A 25,179-nucleotide genomic window follows, 5' to 3' on the forward strand; every position below is an offset into this window, starting at 1 on the left:
AAAATCGTATGGAATAGAGACTTGAAATATTTTACCTAAATGAAGCTATTGAGGCGTTTCAGTTTCTAAAATGAGTTTAGATGTTCCTGTTGAGCTGGCATGCAGCAAAGCTGCACCTGAATGTTGAACCATGCCAAATTTCTGGAGAGGGGATTGTTGGAAAAGAAAGAAAAAAACTAATAATAGAAGTCTATCAGTTTAAAAAACAAAATAGATATAATTGTCAATTAAAACAATTCTAATTAGAGGTTTTTAGAACATTTCTTTAATGTTTCACATGGACCCAGAACCAGGAGAGGTTTGGAGTCTGCTTAGACTGCTTAGACGAATTTCTTGGTTCGTTCGCTGCCTATCAGCATCGAGGCTTTTCAGCCTCAGCTTTGCTCACAAAGAGGCTTTTGAGGAAGAGGAGCTGCAGGTACCCAGAAGTGACGATCACCAGGCTGAGGGCCATCGACCACCATGTGATGTAGCGGGAGTTGGACTGCAGCAGGAAGTGGTCTGCGCTCCTCCTCATGCGGCTGAAGCTGTAGTAGCGGAACATGTGGAAGATGTGGCGCTCCACTTTACTGGTGGCAGCCTAAAAATGTAAGAACAAATAAAAAAACACTTCCCATAAAAAAAAAGACTTTTCTGTTTGGATCTAGATATTTAATGATATCGTGCATTTCTATGATATATAATTGTGTGTGTTAAATGTGTGATCCATGCCCATGCTTATAAATTATTTTGGGAATTTATTCACATAATTTTAAAGGCCTATTGCAACAGATCTGAGTAATCAGTTAGAATCAGACTTAGAACTGATGTTTACTGGTTTTACTTTGTAGGACCCTGAGATGACATGTCATGTTGAACACAGACTTCTGTGCAGCCAGACCATCTACATATCTTTGTTTTTCTTTTTTTCCATTAGAAAACTTTATAATAGTAGAAAGTTTTAATAGCCTTTAATGTTTCTCAAAATCTTAAAAAAAAGAAAATTCTAGCTTTTGTCCCAGTGTATTTTTTTTAGCAGACAGCTTCTTTATATAAACAGACACATTTCTAAACACACCACACAGTTTAACTAGTCATATAATAAATGTGTAAAATGTGCTTATCAATATTTGTAAATACTCACAGATTAATTCTTGAAAATTTGCTGAATATTTGCTCTACAAGCAAAGCATGTTTTTGAACACATGATTTTTACTTTTTCAGGTGAATGAAAATTACATTTATAACAATGTCTATATGCAAATATATGTTCTGCTCACATCTGAACAGAAAATTTATTTATTTGCAGTAAAGTGAATTTTCCAGAGAAAATGAAGAGACCTGAATGAAGCTCAGTGTGTTGTTCAACTCCTCCTCCTTCATGTCCCTCTCCGTGTCTTTGGAAGAGTTCTGGTTGTCATAGTAAACACCGAAGCTGAGAAAGACCTGCATTGTGCTGAAGCGGTTGTGGAAGTTGCTCAAACACATCTGATAGAAACCTGTGTAATTAAACATCAAGTTAAAAGTTCAGACACAGTCATAGTTTTATTTCTTTGGTTGATTTATTGCAGGATCATAGACAAATGAAAGGGAAACCTGAACAGGTTAACCTTTGTGATTTACTTAATTTGACTTGATTTATGTTTTTCTTCATTCATTTGGCCTCTACAGATTTCTTCTAGGTTTTTTTTGTTTTCTTTGCCTCACTTAAATGTTTCAGATGCTGATAACCTAAATAAATACACTCTAAAATGCAATACCTGTTTTTACTTAAATTAGGTTTGTATGCTTTACTTAAATCTCACTAAAATGTTAATTCAACTCAAATAATGTGAGTAACGTACATGTTTTGGCCTGAGAAAGGTACAAGACTAAGTTATTTTGAGTAAACTGGATTTGAATATTTTTGTTACTGGAGCAAATGCTTCAGTTCAGCAGTGCGCATGCGTAATAAAGTGCGGGAAGCTTCCAGAATGTTTGTGGACTTGCACATAAGAAGAAACAGAACTTCTTTAAAGGTGAGTTATTCCTCTTTAGTATGTTTTCATGTGTCATGTATGCCTTTACTACTCGTATATATGGTTACTGGTTTATTTTTCTTGTAAAAGATGATGCATAAAACTCCTTGCAGGCTAATATGCTAATGTTAGCATGGGCTCATGGGTCCAACATTAGCTAAAACTGCCATGCCTTTTACTTGAGAGCCTTTAATGTTTTTGTCCATGTTAAGAGATCTGATGTATAATACGAAGCTGAAGTTGGTTTCCAATTCTAGCTTCTAATAGCTAAAGGGCAATTCCACTTAATTTTTCACTACTTTCCGCATCTTTAATTAACTCTAGTTTAAAAACTACTACACCTAGACACTTCAAGCCTGGACTACATTATTATTCTCTAATAGCAGAATATTTAAAACCATGTTTGGGATTTATGAAACCTTTTTCTGATTTGTGAAAACTCAATAAAGTTCGATTTTCACCATTTTTGGCACCTCTTTCATTACTAAAACTGCTCTAATTAAAAAAACTACAACTCCTAGACACTTCAAACCTGGACTATATTATTCTTCTCTAATAGCAGAATATTTAAAACCATGTTTGGGATTTGTGAAACCTTTTTCTGATTTGTGAAAACTCAATAAAGTTCGATTTTCACCATTTTTGGCACCTCTTCCATTACTAAAACTGCTCTAATTAAAAAACTACAAGACATTTCAAACCTGGACTAGATTATTCTGCTCTAATAGCAGAATATTTAAAACCATTTTTGGGATTTGTGAACCTTTTTTCGGATTTGTGAAAACTCAATAAAGTTCGATTTTCACCATTTTCACGTTGGCAGTAATGGCGAAATTAATAGTAAATAATAAAGATTTTGTGGTAGTCTCGTTTAGTTGTGTTACCATCCCCATGCCAGTAGAGGCAGTAGCAGGCCCGAAAAGATGCGACTAGGAAGCAGATTTAGAAGTACACAGAAAGCAACGGAAATTGTCAAAAACTGTGAGCTGCGCTGAAGTAAATAAAAGAGAGAAGTTCAAATACATGTTGAGAGAGAAACTCCTTCCTAAAGATAAAGCTATAATCACAGATTTCAAAAGAAAATTAAAACGGGAGACCGCGGATAATATAGGAAATAGCGCCCCCTTCACTTCCGGATTGCAATGGTCCCATTTCCAAATAAGGTATGAGACTGACATCGGTCCGTCCCCGCCCCTTTCTATTTGCTGCAGCGAGGTCCTTCTCGAGACGTGTTGCTGTGCGGAGGTGCACACTGGTGTGTTAGAATCATGGCACAAAACCATTAAAAGGCAAATATCTTTGCACTGTTTATTTTTTTCTTCTTCTTCTAAGCAAACCTAGTAAGTAGAGTAATGCTGTTGGGCAGATAATGTTAGCTACTATCGACAATATATCATGGTAAGCTAGTTTACCCTTGTGTGTGCAAGGGCTGATTGTCTCAGTCCACACACGTAAAACATGGTAAATCAGGGTTTCCCCCAGAAAACGTGCTAAGCCCGGTGGTCGGGGCGTTGAGTCGGTCCACTGGTGGTCCACTGTGTTTTTGTATTAAAAGATGTTAAGTTGACAGGAAATGTAAAAGTATTACATTTACATTTCCTGTAAATGTAATACAGTAAATGTAAATTACATTTCCTGTAATGTAATTACAGGAAATGTAATTACATTACATTCACTCGAGATCTTTTCACTCGAGAAAAGATCTCGAGTGAAATGCTATTTAAACCCACAACTAGTCTAAAAACAACAAATTTGCACTTCTGTTTAATCCAAATTAAGTCAGCGGCTCCATCAGGCCCCCAGGGCTTCAGGGGCCCCTTAAACGCTAATATTTTTAAAACAGACCACAGATACATAAATGTACCACTTGTTTATTGAGATTATCAAAGCTGTTAAAGTTGATTCAATTGTTTGGGCATACATAAATTAAATTATTTTAAATTGTTGAAAAACTTTGTAAAACTTCAAAGAACAATATTCATAGTTAGATTGTTTTGTTACCATAGAAACAATCTGATGCTGTGAGTTTAATTTTTGAATTTACAGATGTCACACAGTGGAAATTTGTTTTTACTTTTTAAGTGTGGTTTTTATTGAGTGTTTTCGCTGCATGTTTTGTTTTTTTTTATTCACTGTGGACTCCGAGAACTAATAGCTGATTCGAGTCACCTGCTCGGGGTGGGCGTGCCCGTAGGCAGCATACTTGGAACCTGCAAGACGCTGGCAGTGGCTTTTAAAAGGCAGAGGACTTCGCGTTGAGAAGAGAAGAAAAAGAGGAATCCAGGAAGGTTCGTGACGGAGGACTGCGACCCCGAACGAGCCAGTGGTTGGCAGCAGAGGATACAATCAGTGGGAATGACGTGTCGGACCGTCAGCGGGCAGAGGGGGAACTCTGCCCTGGTCAGTAAGTAACGTTTCCACTGATTGTCTTCAGGGACCCTTGCTGGGACAGATAAAACATCCGCTGTTCAGCGATCGCTCTTCTGGCCAGGTGTTTTTGTCCCAACAGGACGCCAGCGGGCGGCGCTTTACGCGGAGCAACTAGAGTGGGCTGGAACGACCACAGGAGGCGGTGGCGCTGGGGCTGTGACTACAGCCTGGACGGAGCGCAGGATTCGCCGTCCTCACTGGATTTTGTGTGGATGTTGGCCCTCTTGGACGATTTTAGTTTGTTCTGATTTGGACATTTTAATATTTTTATTGTTGTTTTACACAAACAAGAAAACGGAGCATTTTATTCCGTTGGGGAATAAAAAAAGAGCTAACTAACTGAATTGTCCTCCCTTGGTGTTGCGTTACTGTTTCCCTCCTTGTTGTCTGAGAACCCGGGGCTATCAGCTGATGTTAAGCTGGGCTCTGACACAAATACAAATTGGTAAACTGCGATTATAACTTATTGCTTTTTAGGCTGGCCAATTAAACTACTCCCTTCTCCCATATTTCAATAAATTTAACACAGAAGCTGTTGGAGGTGCTGATATTTTTAAGAACAAAAGGGGCCCCTAAGTCAGATTCTGCTCAAGGCCTCATGCGGCCCTGCATGATGAGTTAAATCTGCTGCACTATGCAGAGATGCGCAACAAATGGGAGATTTAATTCAATGCTGCTAATGTGGCTTGAGTAGCTCTTCCATTTCGTGTCTGTTGAGTTTTTAATACCGTTGCAGAAACTATTCTGGTTGGTCGAGTTTATGGGATGAGTTTCTCAGATCTCCGTGTTGCCACGCGTATTAACTCTAAGTAGACGATGCATTTGATATGGTTTGATGCATCATGTAACCGGAAAAATAATACTAAAAATAATACTTAAAATAATATAAAATCAGCATGATGCGTGACTCCGAGGAGAGCATGAAAGCTTCTCACCGGGCTGAACCTGCATGATGAGGTTAGCGCTGCTCGTTATCCACAAACGCTCTGGCCAACCGGGACCACTGACATAAACTTTACAGGGAAGACAGACACAGAGCCACACGCTGGGCAGTGTGTTGAGATGTAAATGCCCCATATAATTGTTCGTTCACAAAGATAAATCATTCTCACCACTCCACAACGCGCACCTCTGAATTCGCTACAACTTATTCCTGCGGTTCACATTGAGCTGCGCAACCAGAGCTAACGCGGCGGGTTTTAAACTCTTACCTAGAGTTCTCCAAAGGATCATGATTCCTCACAGTAGGTTTATGTAAATATCCATACAGGTCAGCGTGAGTCCAGTTTGAGTGAAAGGAGGCATGCGCGATCCCACTGAGGTAAAGCAGCGGCAGCGCGCGAGGCAAAGCGCAGAGGCCCCAGCGGTGTGATTAGTCCACGCGCTGTCGGGTGTAAATGCATAAACTATAAACCTATCTATTATAAACCTATCCTTTAAGAATAAATCTGGTCTGCTAGTGAAATGCTAAGAGCAAAAGAGACGCTTGCAGCCCGGCTTTAAAAAACAAACAAAAAAACCAAACATTTTTTTTCCTTTCCTAGAAACGTAAACAAGCAATGCTTAGCCTGGCGGCGGGGCTAGTAAAGCATGGCAAGGCGCCAGGCTTATAATACACTGGGGGAAACCCTGAAAATATAAGTTTTACGTGTGTGGGGTTGATTGGCAGGGGCGGTAAAGGGGTGAAAAGTGATGACAATTCTAGGGACCCTGACCACACTGAAAGAAATAACTCTTTGGATTAACATAAAAAAATCATGGAAAGATTTTCCACCTGATTACTTTGCTTTATTTCAGCACTATGTAATTATGTTACTCCAATTTAAAGGAAATGTGTTGGTTCAACTTAAATTAAGGTTATTCCAATTTAAAGCAAATGTGTTGGTTCAACTTAAATTAAGGTTATTCCAATTTAAAGCAAATGTGTTGGTTCAACTTAAATTAAGGTTATTCCAATTTAAAGCAAATGTGTTGGTTCAACTTAATTTTTGTGGTTGATTCAACTTATTTACTTTAGTTGGACCCAATGTAATTTAATAGAACCAGACCAACTAATTTTACAGTGATAACTTCACACTACTTAATTAAGTTGATCCAACCCATGAAAATTAAGTTAGCTGAACAAACATGCTTCATGCTGAAAGAAAGCTATATAATCGTGTGGAAAATCTTTCCATGATTGAATTATGTTAATTCAAAGACATTTTCTTAAGTGCTATTAAATTAAGTGTTAAGACCACACTGAAAGAACACTCAACAATGAGAAAAAGTACAACATGAACTTTATTTTCAAAATTGTTATCCATTTTCTTTTTACACAGCACAAAAAACAGCTGAGTTGAAAGTTGAAATAAACAACAAAAGGTCAGTTTTGTTTTTCCAGAAAAAAACTGGGCTGTGTTTAGCATAGATCAAATTCTTAACAACATAAAAAGTGTCAGTAAATTCGCTCAACTTTGCGAACTGTAACAGTTAAAATTTAGTTTTCCATTGCGGTCTTTAGAAAAACATGTAAAGATAGATTGCCCAAGTTGTTCATCACTTCCACCCCGTCCAGGAGAATCCCAACATCCTCAATGGCATCGCCAGGCTCTGCACTCTCCGGTCAGATAACGAAGATTCCACAGACGGTCTCGGTTATGGCCATTTGTGCACCTTGATGATGGGAACAAGGGTGGGGTTTTGGAGGGGAGAGATTTCACATCTCATGAAATAAAAAAAATAACTTTACACTTGTTTGGCTGACTCAACAACAGCTAAGGTCCATCAAAGATCTGTCTGTGTTAATTGTGAGTCCAGTGGTAAGATTTCCCATTTAGAAAAGGTACCATATTTTCTGCACCATAAGGTGCACCTAAAAGCCTTACATTTTCACAAAAATCGTCTTATAATGCGGTGCACCTTGTGGTGCGGAAAATACGGTATATTGTCTCATATGGAAAAACATGAAGAGAAGGGATGAATCCCAAATAGGCCCCATATTCCATGGCCTGTTCTCCTCAATTGAAATGATAGTCTGAGGATCCACCACACACTGTCATTCCAAACCAGTCCTACTTATGTGCAAGTACAAATCCCTGACTCTGTACACAAACCAAACATCTTATACATGAAGAACCTGTCTTATTTCCTGGATGGAGGAAATGTCATGACTATGTGTGGTAGTTATTTCCAAATAGATCAGTACTAACATCTTAGGTAAAGTTAGTTAATATTTTTGTCTGCATATGAAACAATGCTGTTAGAAAAAAAAGGCTAAATAAAACAGGCCAAAGATCTTTTTGTGGAGTTTAACTCACCTAAAAATCCTCATTTTAAACCCACTTAATAACTGTAATTATATCAATCTTACTAATGATTATCCTTTTCTGTGGGAGAAATCTACAAGCATCTCAAAAGTCAAATTAAAATTGAATGTACCCAAGTGAAAAAAAAGAGTTTTAATGATCTTCTCTTACTTTAAATTTATTGGTAATTCACAGGAAGTCCAATTAACTCCAACTATAATCACCTCTTTTGTGGACACAAAGATAAATTAACATACCATGTACTCTTTCTCCAGCTTCTCTGGATCTTCATTCAGGTATGCACACAGACCTTTTAGGATCCACTCTCGTCTGACTTCAGCCGTGTTTTCCTAAATATGCAGATCAGAAAACAATGAGAACAACCGCAAAAATCCAGCAGTATACAATAGGGTCACATACTTGAAAACTTTGCTAAATTCAAAGGAAGTCACAACGAAAGTGATCAGTGGCTTACAGCCTATTTGAAAGATCTTTAAATTTGTTATTCTCCTTTCATTATGCCATGACTAAAATTAAGTTTAACATTTTATTTAAGCTTCTAACTGAAGCTGTCACCTAAGAAATATTTATGTCTGAAACAAGGGTACAGTATAGAGGGATATACTGTGAAAAATCTATTTCCTCTGCCTTCTCCCAGTGCTAGAAACAACCAGTCAGTGGCAGGAGAGTTTTAGTGCTGTCAATCCCAATCTCATGTTGCTGCTCATCCTTCTTCCCCCTTGCTCTGTACTATTCTGTAGCTAGCATAGGGCTGATAGCAGCTCATATCTACTAGACAGAGAGAGACAACACTCCTTACAGTTCCACATCCCCACGCAGATAAAGACAAATAAAACAGACTTGCCAAATACAAGTTTAGCTGAACCCTTAATCGCTCCAACACTAGATTCAGTCACTTTAGATCTGGCAAAACTTACCATTAGCCACTGCAATCTAAAACTTGATGGCCGATGACCCCCTTCACCAGTGCTTATGTAGGTGGATAACAGACAGGTGATGTTCTGAAAGAGATCAGATTTTCAAACATTAAAATATGTAATTCACCCTGAGCAGAGTTGTATCTGAACATTCAAACTTTTAGTACAAGTCTCTTGAATGGATCATGAATCAATCAATCAAATTTTACACATTTCAGCAGAAAGGCATTTCAAAGTGCTTTACATAATTAAAAACAGAAACACAGAGTCATGCAACATTTAATATACAGTGAAACAGATAAAAAGTAAAGCCAAAAACATTAAAAACATTAAAACCGCACTAAGCCTAATTTAGCTATAAGCAACACTAAACAGGTGGGTTTTAAGTTGAGATTTAAAGGCACCCAGTGTTTCAGCTGTTCTGAAACTGAATATAACCACTGGGCACATGCAAGCATGTATTGCAGAACAGTGGTGACTTGAACATGGTAGAAAGCAATAAAAATATAAAACATAAAAATCAAAACAAAAACCTCAACATTTCAAAATTAAACTGATAAACTTAAAAATTGTTTTTGAACTACAATTATTTGGGGAAAAACAAGTACAATAACAAAATGCATCTTTAGAGCAGAGGAATATATGCATTTAAAAAAAGAAAGCTCAAGTCTGTTCATGGACTAATAGGAATAATGGACAATCCTCTGAGTGTTTCAGCCAGAAAAAAATACTAGAAATCCATAGCTAGCAGGTGGACATTTATGTGGACATTGCAAGCACATTTAAAGCTCTAACAGCAAAGGTCTCCGCAGGTTCCTCTGACTCAAATTTAATACTTTTTATTATTAATAAATTAAGAATCTGTATTACGATAGAAAGCCACAAAAGTGTGTGTGTATCCAATGTCCACTCTGCATTTACCTACATAATAACAGTACTGAAATTAAATAATAATAAAAAACATTTAAATAGACTTATGTTTGGCCCCAGTGTTTAAAATCCACTAAACCTCAGACTTCAGAGTTTGTATGGCACCAGATGCTGAATTTACATCAGTCCAACTTTTTTCCAGGGAGTTTTAACAACCTCAGGAGGAGCAAAACTGACATTTATGGGGTCCGTTTTTGTGTTGACAGCAGCTTTGTGACCCTTACACATAGTTCTACAGACTGTTTTTTTCCCCACAAAATGCACCAAACATATGTGATGTTAGCATGATTTGAGTACATCAATTACATAGAAACGTGACCGAACATAGAAAAAAATGCTTTTTTTAAAAAGTCTGATGATTTTAATTTGCATCTTTTTATTTCGATTTTTATTTTTGATTTAGACGGATGAAAATAGACTGAATCTTACCTTTTTCAAATTAAGCAGATCCAAATCAGGAATCTTCCCGCTTCTCTTGAAAGAACCGTTTGAAGTTTTCCCAGACACAAGATCTCGCGTGATCTCGCTAGCATCTCGCGTGATCTTCCGTAATCTCGCTAGTGTCTCGCGTGATCTCCGGGTCTCGCTAGACCCTCTTCGGCGGGAGATTAGTCTGACTAAATTGAATCACGTTGTCTCAACTTGAATACATTTTATTAACGCTAGGTTGTTGAATTTTATGTTTATTTGACGTGATTTTGTCATATTTGCCTTTGAAACATAAAATAATTCTGTTAAACATGTTGTTTTTTATAAATGCAATGACCACTTCAATTCAGTTGTGCTTTGACACAAGCATGGAGCAAGCAGGAAATGGTGCAAACGTTAGAAAAACGCTGATTAATTACCAGCTAACCATCACTTCATGTGATGTTAGCCACTGACATGAGTACATCAATTACATAGAAACGTAACCAAACATAGCAACACTAATCCTGCCAGGAAAATTTAGTATTCTCTAAACTGCAGCTGGCGTTTTCCTGGCACGAAAAACAATCATCTCGCGGGGCCTCGTGTGATTTCCCATGATCTCGCGGGATCTGCCGTGATCTCGCTCGTCGCCTCCAGCACAAGATCAGTCTGACTATAATGAATCGTGTTATCTCAACTTGATTCAATTTCATAAACGTTAAGTTGATGAATTTCTTGTTTGTTCAACATGATTTTATCACGTTTTTGTTTAAAACATGAAATTATTGTGTTAAAAGTACATGCTATTCTTTTATTAATGTAATAACCGCCTAAGTTCATTTTTTTTGAGTGCAGCAGGGACCCCTTCACAATTAATGTTTTTATATTTTGTTTATAGAAATAAAATAAAAAATTGGGGTCCTGTCAAATACAAAATTAATCGTATCGTATTTTCAAAGATTGTTTTTAGTAGTAAAAATTTAATGTTACTGCTCCCAGACCAAAAAAACACACATCCGTTTTTTACGGTGGCCGACAGGTGCAAATGCGCAGCAAAAGAGAAAACATGCAAACAAAAGAAAAGACACCCCCCTGAATCAAATGCAGCAAACAAAAAAGAAAACACCCCCGAATTAGAAAACACCCCCGAATTAGAAAACACCCCCGAATTAAATGCAGCAAACAAAAAAGAAAACACCCCCGAATTAGAAAACACCCCCGAATTAGAAAACACCCCCGAATTAAATGCAGCAAACAAAAAAGAAAACACCCCCGAATTAGAAAACACCCCCGAATTAGAAAACACCCCCGAATTAGAAAATTAGAAAACACCCCCGAATTAAATGCAGCAAACAAAAAAGAAAACACCCCCGAATTAGAAAACACCCCCGAATTAGAAAACACCCCCGAATGAAATGCAGCAAACAAAAAAGAAAACACCCCCGAATTAGAAAACACCCCCGAATTAGAAAACACCCCCGAATTAGAAAACACCCCCGAAGCAGCAATGGCGACAAAATAATCTTTGCTGTATTACACTTAAAATTACACAAATTTAATTTTTACAATGTTTTTAGGCGAGAATGTAGATGTATAGATCTGAAATATCTGCTCGGTTCATTAATAAATCACCTACTTCCAATATTGCTCCGACGTTTTCGGAGATGTCTTCTCCCGCTGCATTAACAGCCAGCTTCACTCGCAAGCTGTCAGCTGGCCGGGCGCTCCATGTAGATATTAATAAAGTATTTAATTTATTCCTGAGCAAATGGGTTTGACTGATTAAAGTTAAGCCTTCAAACATAGTTTATTTAACTGTAATGTCTTACTACTTGAGATCTGGAGAGTATTTGAAAATGAATAATATCCCTTGTATACATTAAACATTTTAGAATCAGACAGATTTTCTTTTTACTATGGAACAACTTTTATTACAAAAGGTGAAGAATAATACAGAAATAAAGAGTAAAAAACAACTGAGTCCGTTTTTTTTACTTCGTTGCTCTGTGCTTCACGTTGTCACGGTTGCTAAGCAACATAACGCCGAGATGGAGGCTAGGCAGCTAGCCGGAGGCTACAGCTTCTCTCTTCTGGTCGTCCATATTCGTGGCCTTCGAAGGATCCGTCTTCTGTAGATCGGGCCGTTTCTCACATAGACATAATAAAAGGACAGACGCCTAATGGACCGCTCTCGTCTTATCAATACATACTTATATAAGTATACAAACATAAATAAATAATCATTAATACTGAATAATATACATTAGGCTATGCATGATTATGCACGCACACACACACACACACACACACATATATATATATATATATATATATATATATATATATATATATATATATATATATATATATATATATATATATATATATATATATATATATATATATATATATATATCTCCCAGGCCTCTGGTAGAGGACCCGAGCTCAGAGGATGAAAGAGACCACCCGCGGAGGGTGAGAAGGGAAAATATTTATATATATATATATATATATATATATATATATATATATATATATATACATATATATATATATATATATATATATATATATATATATATATATATATATATATATATATATATATATATATATATATATAATGTTTTCCAGCCTACGAGTTCTGGTTTAAGAGTGATTCAGCAGCTGAGATTGGGTCCAAAATCCGATACGAGATTCATCCGTGCTGTGCAGTGAATCTGTCTCTCCCTTCTTCCTCACGTCGTAGGAAACCTTCAAAACAAAAACGGGACATTTTCGAGTTATCTTACGTTGACTGAGTTAAATAATTAAATAATAGCCATTGTCATCTGTGTAAACTTTGCTGGTGAATGTTATGATTTTTATAATATTGTTTCATTTCTATAGTAGGCTCTTGTATCAGATAATCTAAATGTTGGAGAATGACTTAAACATTTTAAGATTTACGGAATCTCGGTTAGCTGTCAGAGCGGGGGCTGAACACCAAGCACTATAGCTAGCATTAGCTGGTATTTCGCCAGTGGACATAAATACAGTATAGTAATATTCTAATCACAAAAATACACAGTAATATGTCCATCTTACTTGCGAAAAGTCTGTCGAGCCCTCACGTCAGTAGTCCGTCGATCCGATCAACAATATTCCGCAGTGCTGAAGGCATCTTCTGCTGTTTTGGTTGAGCAAAGCAAAGTGTATTTGCGCCGGAGCAGCCAATCGTGGGGGGGAGGGTGTACTCTTTTATTATGTCTATGCTTCGAAGGATCAGTTTCTCAGGGCCCTTGAAAGGATGCAGAGCCTGAATTCGGACACAGCTATTTTTTGTTAGACTCCGCATAGTGGTCTGGAGCACTTCCGTTTTCAACACTTTTTGTTTGCTGCATTTCATTCGGGGGTGTTTTCTAATTCGGGGGTGTTTTCTAATTCGGGGGTGTTTTCTTTTTTGTTTGCTGCATTTAATTCGGGGGTGTTTTCTAATTCGGGGGTGTTTTCTTTTTTGTTTGCTGCATTTAATTCGGGGGTGTTTTCTAATTCGGGGGTGTTTTCTAATTCGGGGGTGTTTTCTTTTTTGTTTGCTGCATTTAATTCGGGGGGTGTTTTCTAATTCGGGGGTGTTTTCTAATTCGGGGGTGTTTTCTAATTCGGGGGTGTTTTCTTTTTTGTTTGCTGCATTTAATTCGGGGGTGTTTTCTAATTCGGGGGTGTTTTCTAATTCGGGGGTGTTTTCTTTTTTGTTTGCTGCATTTGATTCGGGGGTGTGTCTTTTCTTTTGTTTGCATGTTTTCTCTTTTGGTGCGCATTTGCACCTGTCGGCCACCGTAGGGTTTTTGCCCTTAACTCCCCCCTGGATCTGCATGAAATGGTTCGTTCCTTCTTGGAGCGCTTGAGAGTGACGCTGTATGCAGCTGCAGTCAGTAGAAACTGCGGCCACGAATGACTACCAGTTACTATGCTGCTAAGAAAAGTTATAAAATCAGGTTTTCAAAAACAAAATAGAGGGAGAGAGAGAAAAAGGCAAGAGTGTTAATTTATAACACTCTTGTTATAAATCTCAGACAGTCTACCCACAGGTGGGTAGACTGTGAGATTATCAACCATTTAGCATAGTTAGCTTAGCTGTTTGCCTCCATTTCACTAGCATTTAATGAATTAAGGAAAAAAATTACCAACATATTCATATATTTAACGTGTTCCCTGTAACTTTTACCACTTAGCAACGGGTGAGTCAGTCAGTTATAACCCACGTCCCTCCTGACCCGTCCTCTCTTGAGTGAAATTAAAGCTGCAGTGTGTAATTTATACAAATATATTTTTTTCCACATATTTGTTAAAACTGTCATTATGTTGTGACAGTATGGTATGTTGTGACAGTATGGTATGAGAGGTAATCTGTGAAAAATGTATTTCCTCTGCTTTCTCCCAGTGCTCTCTAAAAACAACCAATCAGAGACAGGACAGTTTTAGTGCTGTCGATTGACAGCACTAAAACTAAAATGGAGCTTTAGCAGAGGTTCAAGCTGGAAGACTCCGCCCCCTCCGTTCACCCATTGACGTCATGCTCATCCCCGTCCTCAGCCTGGACCTCACCCTGCACGTTCAATCAGCAATCAGGCTCTTCATAAGAGGATCCACACCCAAACCGTCAGACGCTTCCCAGCTGCGTTCAATCCGTTCATCTGCACGTCTCAGCTCCTCCACAGCTTCGTGATTCCCCGTCCTTCGACTTCGCATCCTGCGTTGGTCCTTTCTTTTAACCCTCAGACGCTCCCCGGATGCAAGAGATTTCTTCCGGCCCCAGCCTCGATCATTTCAAGCAGCTTCTCCCGCCTACCTCTCACCTGTCTAGAATTTCACTTACTCCACGATCCACCTCCGAAAAAACATAAGCCCTCCGGTCACCTTTTTTACTTCGACCCCTTTGGCCCGTGATGCACGACGGATTACCTCCCGCACAGTCGTGAGACAAGGTAGCTAACTGCGGAGCTCTACGTGGAGGGAACAGCCTGTTTAAAGATGCCACGTAAAGAAAAACGACAGAATCAAAAGGGAGGATCTGATGGAAGCAGCAAAAGGCTTCTTCCTTCGCCCGCCAAGCTTCTCTCACTTCCGCATGTCGTCATGGTCAGCACCTTTCCGGATTTCCCCCTCTACGCCCGTCTCAGGCTGTCGGGATGCTCCTCAGATGCAAGAGATTCCTCGATGATTTCATGTAGCGTCTTCCCCCTTTCTCTCTCCTGACTGGGATTTCTCCATCTCCCGCTCCCTCGCCACCTACTCCACGATCCACCTCTGGCAAGCAGACACGTGATCCCACTGTTTCAACCCGCACCGTCGTCTTCACACCAGTGCCACGCTAAGGATCAGCATGCCTACGATTTCCCTCTCCTGCATGGTCGCTGTCAGCCCGCTCAGCAACACCTCTCTGGTTTTCCCTCACTACGCCTGTTTCAGGCTACCAGGGTAAGACGTAGCATTCTCATGTCTCATTCGAGTCTCGCAATACTTCGTAACGCAGACACTTTTCATTAGTTTATCGCCTCCCGAACACTTTGGCCGTATATACATGCGCCACTCAGGTTCTAATGTTCAAGGACTTTTATCCGAACATTGACTTAGCTAAAACATCGTCACCTGTTTCTCCGAGGCGCCTTTAAACATAACATTGGTTCAGCAGGTGACCAGTTGTTGTGTAAGCGCTGCAAGGCGTATGTCAGAATCCAGTCAGCCTTGGAGGGATGTCTATCGTATAAATAGCAGGCATGTGCACTCAACTGCGAGCAGTGCAGCCCATCACTAACGGGTCGTTTGGTCACCGCAGTTATCTATCTGCTTCACATTAGTTATTCGTCGCTAGTCAGCGCAGTATTCTTTGTCGTCTGAGCTGTATTATAATTTATGCTACCCAGGCCCGGCAGCACGGGCGGACACTTCAGTTGTGTCCCAGCTGTTCTGCAAGCCCGTGTTTTACCTACATGGCCAACTCTTTTATATTCCTGCATCGATTTGGTACCGGAGGTTCCTCCATCTCCCTTATCGCGTCCTCTGCAACCTTGTTCTGCAATTAAAACAGTTTTTTATGCGCTGTTAACATATAATCTATTTCAAACGCAACTTAAGCCCGGAGACGTTCACACCAGTCGCCAACGGCGTAGGAGCCGCTAGTATAACGCCAATACTTTCTGTAATTTAACCGACCGAGTAGAGTAGTGCTACTGGATGCAGGTGATGTTAGCTTAGTTATGACTAATTTCAATACAACCCCTTAAGCTCGTTAACAAGACGCCCGTGACCATTGTCGTTGTGTGTGTTCAGCTACGTAGATTCATTCTGTTTGTTGTAATTTTGGAAAATCTCTGGCTCCATCTTCTTCTCACGGATCCCAGGTTCTCCCGGCGGCCGAGTTAAATCACACAGAAAATGAGTGTAGACATCTCAGAATTAGAGTTTAATCCAAAGAAGACGCACATGAATTTACAACAGAACTGCAGAACAGAGACATGCATTAATTTACCTGAGTCGAATGGAAGAAGGAAGCAAAGACGTGCTTAGACGTCTTTGGAGAATTACAAGAGCAAATCCGAGTAGTTACTGCTGTGTACAAAGTTTTATAGTAAAGGCGTATTCTAATTTTAATTTTTTATTTTTTTGATGAACCTTCTCAAAACACCTTGTTGAATTTACATGATTGCTGTCACCTTTGCACTTATTTCTGTTTTATACTGTTTTATTTTGGATCCTAATGTGGCCCCAAATCCATCCCCATATTAGTTTTTCCTTGGTTTTTGAATTGTATTTTATTTTGGTGGAGAAGCTTTTATTTTCTTGTTTCCTGTCTCCGTGTCACATCCTGTGTGTTCCCGCTGCCCTCCTCAGTTCGCGCCAAGCTGCGCTGTGGAGAGGTAAGCGCACAGAGTTGTCTTCTGCTGTACATTAAAATATTAAAAATGTAAAAAGAAAAAGTATGCTGTTCAACTCATAACTTGTAAATAGTTGGTTAACTTTTTGATGTTTAGCACAGCACTCTTCTGGGTATTTAATTCCCACGTTTTTTGCATTTATTCAGTTTACCGTGCCAACATGGTTATTTTATTTTTGTTCTTTTGGATGGTAAAGGTGTGTGTGGGAGAACCAGAGCCAGGAGCTGCTGCTGAATATGTTTTTGTTCTAAACAGGTATGTGAGTTATTTCAAAATGTTATCTGGTTGTTAAATGCATGTATTTTGGTATATTTTTATATTACTGTGTAAAATTGTAACCTTTGGGCAGATTATTTCTGTTTCAGTTTTATTTTAATTGTTTTGTATGAATGCAGATTTTATTATTATTTGTTAACTTTAGATGATTTTAACCCATTCCTGTGAGTTCGCGCCAAGCTGCGCTGTGGAGAGGTGTGTGTGGGAGAGCCAGAGCCAGGAGCTGCTGCTGAATATGTTTTTGTTCTAAACAGGAATAAATCAATGCAAATCCTGGTTCCTGTCGTGATCCATTCTACACCTGTTACACTCATCCAACCAGGAGTTGTCTCTGATCCTCTTTAGAGTTAGACACTCCCTGCAATTTGTTTTCAAGATCAAGCTCAAATTGTCACCTTTATCTAAACAAGTGGGAGCAGAGCTTCTCCTCTACTGGCCTGGACTCCTGCTGTTTCAAGGCTTTTCACAGATCAGTGTGAAAGCTGGAACTTCTCCTGATGATTTCCCACACAAAGGGCAGTTCAAAAGATCTCTGCAAACAATCTACTTTATCTACAGGTAACATAAAGGTTAACAGGACAGAATAAGTTATTAATCTGAGAACTATAATTAGGCTTTCCAATAAAGACATGGCAGGTTTTTAAAATTAGCATATTTTAAATTTACTCCTTATCATGACCTAACAGTCAATTCAATCAGCTAATCTCGTCTGGAGCAGGGGTTCGCGTCTCGGCTGGCCTTCTCATACCGCGGCATGAGGCATAAATTGTCATTCACCTAATTGTGGACTTTTACCCTGTTGCGACGCAATACGTGTAGTAGAGTGGCTTGCTAACGTAACATGAAGTCAACTAATAATTCCTCTTCAGTTCGGTTGAGTCTGTCCAGCGCTTCTGCTAATTATTAATCGGCCTTAAATTCTTGTTGACGAGGGCATTGTCCAATCATTGTTTCTTAAAAAAAAAAAAAAAAATTTTTTTTGCTCGTGTCCATTCACTACTTATCAAAGCAACCTTAAATAGAACTGGTTTAGTCTCAATGTAAGACGTGGTTTTTTTTTTATTTAAAGCATTCGATTTATAGGTATTTTCCACATGCGCAATGTATAGTGGTTGTTTCATATTTCATTCTGGTAGCTCAGTTCAGAACAATCCAGAGATTTAAATGGTCTGGCAGTCGCTATTCCAGCAGGTGATCCTTTTCGTAGCTCAAGTTTTAGGTTTTTCTTAGCTGAACTCTGGATATTCCTGGTCTACTTGCTTCGCCGCTATCAACCAAGCTGTTCCATATTCTGATGTGTCCTGTTCAAGTCCCATGGGTCGCTTCTCAGTTTTTATCTCAAGATCTCCCAGAATCGGCAGATTATTTCCCAGGCCATCCTGCCTCTTTCAGGCTATGTAGTCGGGTCTTTCACTTACCCCGGTCCCACACTCAAATGTGCTCGTTCCAGTCTCACTTCTGGGCCAATAGCCTTTAGACTCTTACCAGTCATTCTTGTGGGTCTGTCACTACGGCAACCAGCTCTTGCAGGTATCCTAAAGCTCTCAGCCATTCTAGTCTAAACTCCCAACCCCATTGCCAGGTCCGTGTAGTTCATTCGAGTGGCACATCTCTACACGTCAAAGCTTTTTGATGAGTTTAGATAGTATTTTCTTTCTATTTTTCATTTTAAATTCAGTCTGTCGGGCATGGCCCTTTTTTGGGGGGGGATCTCCTATGTAGTTGGTTCAGCTTCACCTTCATTTCAGCAGCTCGAGTTTCCAGCTTTTTACGAAATTTTTCCACAGCCATAACCCGTTTCCTGAGGGGCTAACTCCGCAAGCAATCCCTAATTGTCGCTCTCATCAGTCGTGGGTTACTATAAAGCTGAACCTTCACCAGTCCGTTTCATGTCATCAACCGACTTTAATCTTATCTGTTTTTCACCCATGATCATTTTGACTGTTGTTGATGAGCTGTCTCCACCTCTGCCCAGTTCAGTTCAGCCGTTAAACGGCATCGCTCATTTCATGTTTAATCTCAGGTCTCGCTCTGTAACTTATTAGCGAGGGCTCCCTCAGTGCCTAGGTGAGCACTACGCATTTCGCTGGTGGTGGTTGGTCTTTTCTTGCCTAAGCAAGCATTCTTATCCAGTGATTTGTACCATTTTCCTTCTCACGCCTCCATGCTCCCACCTACATGTCGCATCACAAGCACTCTCCTTCTACCGTATCCTAAGTCTTGTGAGTCTCTTTATCATCTCACTGATTACTTCCCCTCTTGACTTTTCCTTCTCTCTCCATTGCTAACTCTTTTTCTGTTTTTTGGCTTTTCCTCTGTCCCTGCTGCTGGCCCATGTCCCAGCGTCTCCTGCCCCTGCTGCTGGCCCATGTCCCAGCGTCTCCTGCCCCTGCTGCTGGCCCATGTCCCAGCGTCTCCTGCCCCTGCTGCTGGCCCATGTCCCAGCGTCTCCTGCCCCTGCTGCTGGCCCATGTCCCAGCGTCTCCTGCCCCTGCTGCTGGCCCATGTCCCAGCGTCTCCTGCCCCTGCTGCTGGCCCATGTCCCAGCGTCTCCTGCCCCTGCTGCTGGCCCATGTCCCAGCGTCTCCTGCCCCTGCTGCTGGCCCATGTCCCAGCGTCTCCTGCCCCTGCTGCTGGCCCATGTCCCAGCGTCTCCTGCCCCTGCTGCTGGCCCATGTCCCAGCGTCTCCTGCCCCTGCTGCTGGCCCATGTCCCAGCGTTCTCTGCCCCTGCTGCTGGCCCATGTCCCAGCCTTTCTCTCAATGTTGGCCCATGTCTCAGTTGGTTTTCTTTTCCCTCATACTTTTCAGTGTTGGCTCCCTTACAGTGGGCACCTATCCCCCATCATTCTCCAGTTGATGTCATCTAGCTGATCCTATCCCCAGCCTGGCTCCACACCTTCAACTATCTTCACTCTCACACCTCATATTATTTCGGCCCCTTCTCTGAGCAGGCCTTCATTCTTCAGCTGTGCATCATGATCTCATGAAAACCCCTCTATCAAATTTGATTACTCCTGCCAGCTTCTCTCCTTCTGGTCTTCTGCACTCCGTTAGTCTACAACCGTATTGTACTTTTCTCCCTGCATTCTCAAGTCAGCACACGAGTTTTAGGTCTCACCTTTCCTCGGGCCTCGGCCCCGGCCTCGGCCCCTTTTTTGGGGGGAGAGCATCCCTAATCAGTTATCGGGATGTCCATCGAGTTCACATCAAATCTCAGCTCAAATCAGCTGCCGGGGCCCGAGCGCCAAAGAACTTTTATTCATTGCTGTCATTAAATCTTTTAATTGTTTCTTGTTCTCGTCTGAGTCTGTCCAGATTGAAATGGAGCTTTAGCAGAGGTTCAAGCTGGAAGACTCCGCCCCCTCCGTTCACCCATTGACGTCATGCTCATCCCCGTCTTCAGCCTGGACCTCACCCTGCACGTTCAATCAGCAATCAGGCTCTTCATAAGAGGATCCACACCCAAACCGTCAGACGCTTCCCAGCTGCGTTCAACCCACCACCTCCCCATCTCCACCCTCATCCTTCGGTTCTCCAGGATGGAACCCTTCCTGACCACCACCACCAGTGTCGGGCCCCGGGGGAGAGCATCCCTAATCAGTTATCGGGATGTTCATCGAGTTCACATCAAATCTCAGCTCAAATCAGCTGCCGGGGCCCGAGCGCCAAAGAACTTTTATTCATTGCTGTCATTAAATCTTTTAATTGTTTCTTGTTCTCGTCTGAGTCTGTCCAGATTGAAACAATCTCATGTGGCTGCTCATCCTTCCACCCCCTCGCTCTGTGCTATGCTGCAGCTAGCATGGCCTGTTGTAAATGCTCAATCAAGTTAGCATAGCTACCAATGAGCGCAGATAAACTATTTTCCTGAAATGACATGTTATTTCTCCACCATTAACACAGTTAGCAGTGAGTGAATGAAGTTGATTAACAACACTAAGACCCTCCTCCTGGTTCTGATTGGTTATTTTTGATCAGAATGGTGCATTACTTTAGCTAGCAATAGTAGTTCAGGAAGGAGGTAGAAAAGATTGATTGTTTTCACAGATTATCTGTCTCATAACAAACTGTCACGACATGGTGACAGCTTTAACAAATATGGAGAAAACATTTTTTTTATTAAAGTTACATACTGCAGCTTGCATAAAATGCAACTACATAGCATTTTTTGAGAAGTCTGGATTGTTTTATGTGTGTTTTGCATGTTGCTTTTGACTGTTGCTGATGGGGAGAGACATTTCAGTAATCTAAAACTAAGAAAAAAATTAAGCAATCTACTTGCATACTGTATGTCGACTGTTGCATGTAAAATTCATGAGCAGTAAATATTGTGCTAGTATCAGTATTGGACCAAAGAAAGCAAGGCAGTTGCAAGCCATAACAATTGTGACACTTTTTATGGGTCACATTATAGAATCAAGAAATTGTAACAGCAGCTGTGCAGGGGGCAGGAGGGCCCACTCTAATTTTTTCTCAGGGGCCCAATATTCCTAGCAGCGCCCCTGCCGGTTGGACACCATTTCTACATACAAGGGTTAAGAATAGACTACTCATTTTATTATTTTTCTTCCGAGCTGGGTAGTAGTGGTTACATTTACTTGAGTAACTTCTTGGGTGGACACTACACTTTTACTTTTACTAATAGTAGTAATAATAGTAATACTATAAACTATTGTGACTTATATTTGAGTAGATTGATTTTGCATAAAGAAATAGACTTAAGTTATTGGAAACATTAGATTCTTAGACTTCTGCAACATATGCAAATCGGAGAATATTTGCTCAGCATGCTAGTATTTGCATCATTAGTTATTTGTATTAGTAAACAAAATAGGTATTTTGTTTGAAAGGTATACGCTTGTTTATGTATTTATATAAAATAAAATGACTCTTTACTGTTCCACCTTAAAATCCTCCAAATTCCTCTGCCAGGTCTGATTGTTACTGTTTTTGCAGAGTTCACCAGAATGGAGGATAGGATCTCCCGTGCTGCATTCAAAGTTGAAAAGGAGTTGTTCATAACGTACTTCCAGAGATTCTTGGTCAGGTTGAAAGAAAGGTGAGCTTTCTGTCTGATTTTGTTTAAGGTGAAGAAAATTCTAAAAGTTTTTAATTTACATCTTGTTTAGTTGGACGCGCACACATGCACATGATTCCTCTTTACATCCTCTCATTTACAATAAACTTCAAAACCAGTTGGTGTGTTAAAGGGACATTGGGTCAGATTTTTTTGGGGGGGATTTGTATTGATGATATTTGGATGACTGAGACTGGAAAAAACATCTGTGGCATTAATATAATAATCAGCTGACAGCAGGTTGGAAAATTGCCGTTGCTTCTTTAACTGCACAACCATCAAAATTCTAATCAGTCTTAGACAATAAATAAGGGTGAAAAATAATTTTATGCCACATGTAAAAATAAATGTGATTCAGTTTCTTCAAAATATGCTTGTGCTCACTTTTATTGTTTTTCCTACTTGTAGACCATTGATGTTGTTACCATGACGCCTGCTATCCTGCAATGTTTCTCAGTTTTCCTCAAGGACGATGACAGAGTTCTGCAATGTCTCTGGTATGTATTGCTATTCCGTTTGTCAGAAGTTGTGAAAAAAAATCAGAACTTTAATCTCATTCCTTTTTTTTATTTGTACTTTTCTTATGATTCACAGGATTCAGATGCCATGGCAGACTTCATCCTGGTTTCTGTGGGGTTATTGACTGTCATGTTATGCTAAGTATATAACTGTACTGTTCATGTAAGTTGGACTAACTTGATGTAGTTGAGTTAAGAAGAGGATAATTTACTTACTGTTTCTAAGTTGAAACAACTTCACTAAACTAAGTTAAATTAACTTGACACAATTTAGTTCATACAACAAGGTCTTAAGTACACTGAACAAGTATATGTTAAGTAAACAAAACGTAAGAATAAATTAAGCTTACTTACATTTTTCAAGGCAATCGGTTTAAGTAAAGTCAACTTGTCAAAGTTTAGAATGTACAAAAGTGTAGTTTTCAACAGAGTACCTAAAAATTGTACTTGAGTAAGACTAGCTCTACTTCAACACATTTTTACTCAAAAGTAAAATGTAGCTGTTCAAGAAATTACTCAAGTAAAACATCTGATTTTGTGTTTCTATATTTATATAAATGTGTATATTACTAAACAAAAAAATGAGTGCCTGTGTCCTTCGTAAAATACTCATCAAATCATAATATTCTATTCCTATTTTATTATGTTTTTCCCACTAAGTATATTTAAATATGCTGAAGTATCAATCCAATTCAAAAATACTTAAAAAAAAAGTTCTTATACATGTAGCTATGATAGCTGTTTGAATAAGGTTTCCAGCAAAAAAGTTTAGTATTTAGCGAGTTTAGTTAAATGCGCTGATACTTCATTGTTCAAATTAATTACGAGTAGAAAAAAAATGTGTAGATGACAGCAGCAGTAAACTGAGATACCTGTTTCATTGACATCAAAGTTGATCTGACCCTTTGCATCGTCAGCAGTGGATATTAACAAACCGCTGGGAGCGTTAACAGTGACTGATAGGTCCCTAACAAGGCCGACTCCTGTTATCCACTGGACCTTGACAAGGAAGAAAATGGAAGAAAACTCATTATTTTAGGAATGATGTCAACATGGAACATTCTGACATATCTGTCCCACAGGGACAGACTGTTGAATTTGTTCCAAATTTTGGACGTCTTTGTAGTGGGAAAATGTAAAAGTTAGTGAAGTACAAAAAGATGAAGGAATCTTGGTAACACTTTATTTGAAGGGGGTTGAATAAGACTGACATGACACTGTCATAAACACCTGTCATGAACATGAATAAGCCTGTTGTCATAAAGCGTCATTTGGTAAATTATGACACTTTTAATACAAAGTTGACATTATTCAAAATGTCTTTGTTATGACAACTTGACATTAACCAAGAAATCATTACTGATATAAATTTGTTATAAAAGTATTACTGATTGCACTTTAAAAATTAGGTAACTTTATGTTATTAAAGGTAAAGTTTAATAACAGTGGCTCAGTGTGCTCAGTACTCACCATGAAGCTCAGGTAAAATTTCTCTCCATGGTGAGCAAAGTGCCAGAAACATTCTGTGGCAGCTGCTGGGAGCACCACTGAGAAATCATACTGGTCAGCACCCCAGAACAGCTCCTGGTCTGTCCTGCTGGAACGAGGCTTTGTCTGGAGGCCACAGTGAGAAAATCCCCAAAACCACAAAACAATAAAAAATGTAGAGGTCCCTAACGACATGGCTGAAAGAATGGGAAACAACTAATCTAAATGAATGGTGGAGGCAGAGTGTGTGGTATACAAGACAAACTGTGAATGATTAACTGGACCAGAATGCTCCACCAGTGGGAATACTGGGCTGTCTGGGCAGATGGAGATAACTTGCCAAGATGTCATTTTTACAGTGACATCTTGGCACTGTAGATTTTTTTGGGAAAAAATCTCAACAGAAAAGTTTTCTACTGGTTCAGATGAGTTTCTGCTCAAATTATCAGCCTGAGTCTGGCTCCATATATGCTGTTTTATTTTCAGCCACTTTTGCTGTTCATTACTTCACTGCTTAACAGAGGAGTAATAAAGGGTAATGCAAATATCAGTTGACCTTTTGTATCAGATGAAATCTTTTCACAGGGATGAGGAAACAGACACATACTCTGGTCTGAGGTCATACATCACTAAGTCACCATGTCATCCAGCAGGTTTATTACTCCAATGCTGCAGAAGCAGAGCTTTACTGACCTATTCCCACCTGCTTCTTGGTCCAGTAATCACCATACCCCCTCATTGTATTTATGTTAGACCTGGTATGGGTTTTCCTGGTTCTGATGTCTTGTCCTGCTGGGTTCTGTGTTTTCCCTTACATGGAGTCTGCAGTTTTGTAAGCCTGTTGTTTACTGTTTCAGGTTGTTAATTAAAAATTCAGTTAATTATGAATACAACTACTCTTGTCTTTG

The 25,179-nt window shown here is 39.6% G+C and overlaps 1 protein-coding gene and 2 long non-coding RNA genes across 3 annotated transcripts; 1 reads left to right on the forward strand and 2 right to left on the reverse strand.

Annotated features, from left to right (window-relative positions):
* Positions 1-242: 242 nt before the first annotated feature.
* tmed6 (transmembrane p24 trafficking protein 6) lies at positions 243-24,566 on the reverse strand. The gene is made up of 4 exons (XM_088006624.1): positions 24,254-24,566; positions 23,656-23,782; positions 1,321-1,478; positions 243-580 (listed from the first exon to the last, which is right to left on the reverse strand). The coding sequence occupies exons 1-4, from the start codon at positions 24,464-24,466 to the stop codon at positions 353-355; spliced, it is 726 nt and encodes a 241-aa protein (XP_087862750.1). The 5' UTR covers positions 24,467-24,566; the 3' UTR covers positions 243-352.
* On the reverse strand, positions 7,899-10,360 carry LOC148159518 (uncharacterized). Its single transcript, XR_015763106.1, has 3 exons — positions 10,012-10,360; positions 8,653-8,736; positions 7,899-8,064 (listed from the first exon to the last, which is right to left on the reverse strand). It is a non-coding gene; the product is annotated as an uncharacterized LOC148159518 (long non-coding RNA).
* LOC148159519 (uncharacterized) lies at positions 17,112-20,898 on the forward strand. Its single transcript, XR_015763105.1, has 2 exons — positions 17,112-17,165; positions 17,332-20,898. It is a non-coding gene; the product is annotated as an uncharacterized LOC148159519 (long non-coding RNA).
* Positions 24,567-25,179: the final 613 nt, after the last annotated feature.

This window comes from Poecilia mexicana, unplaced genomic scaffold (genome assembly GCF_051168715.1).
Source record: "Poecilia mexicana isolate PSO_F unplaced genomic scaffold, ASM5116871v1 scaffold_6, whole genome shotgun sequence".
Lineage (NCBI taxonomy): Eukaryota > Metazoa > Chordata > Actinopteri > Cyprinodontiformes > Poeciliidae > Poecilia > Poecilia mexicana.

What these genes read in the sequence shown, in the direction of transcription:
- tmed6 (XM_088006624.1), bottom strand. Translation starts at nt 24,466, where the DNA reads ATGTCGTTAGGGACCTCTACATTTTTTATTGTTTTGTGGTTTTGGGGA. An exon ending in CTTTGATGTCAATGAAACAG is followed by an intron (nt 1,479 to 23,655) that starts GTATCTCAGTTT and finishes TTAATTACACAG; the next exon opens with GTTTCTATCAGATGTGTTTG. An exon ending in ACACACTGAGCTTCATTCAG is followed by an intron (nt 581 to 1,320) that starts GTCTCTTCATTT and finishes TTACATTTTTAG; the next exon opens with GCTGCCACCAGTAAAGTGGA.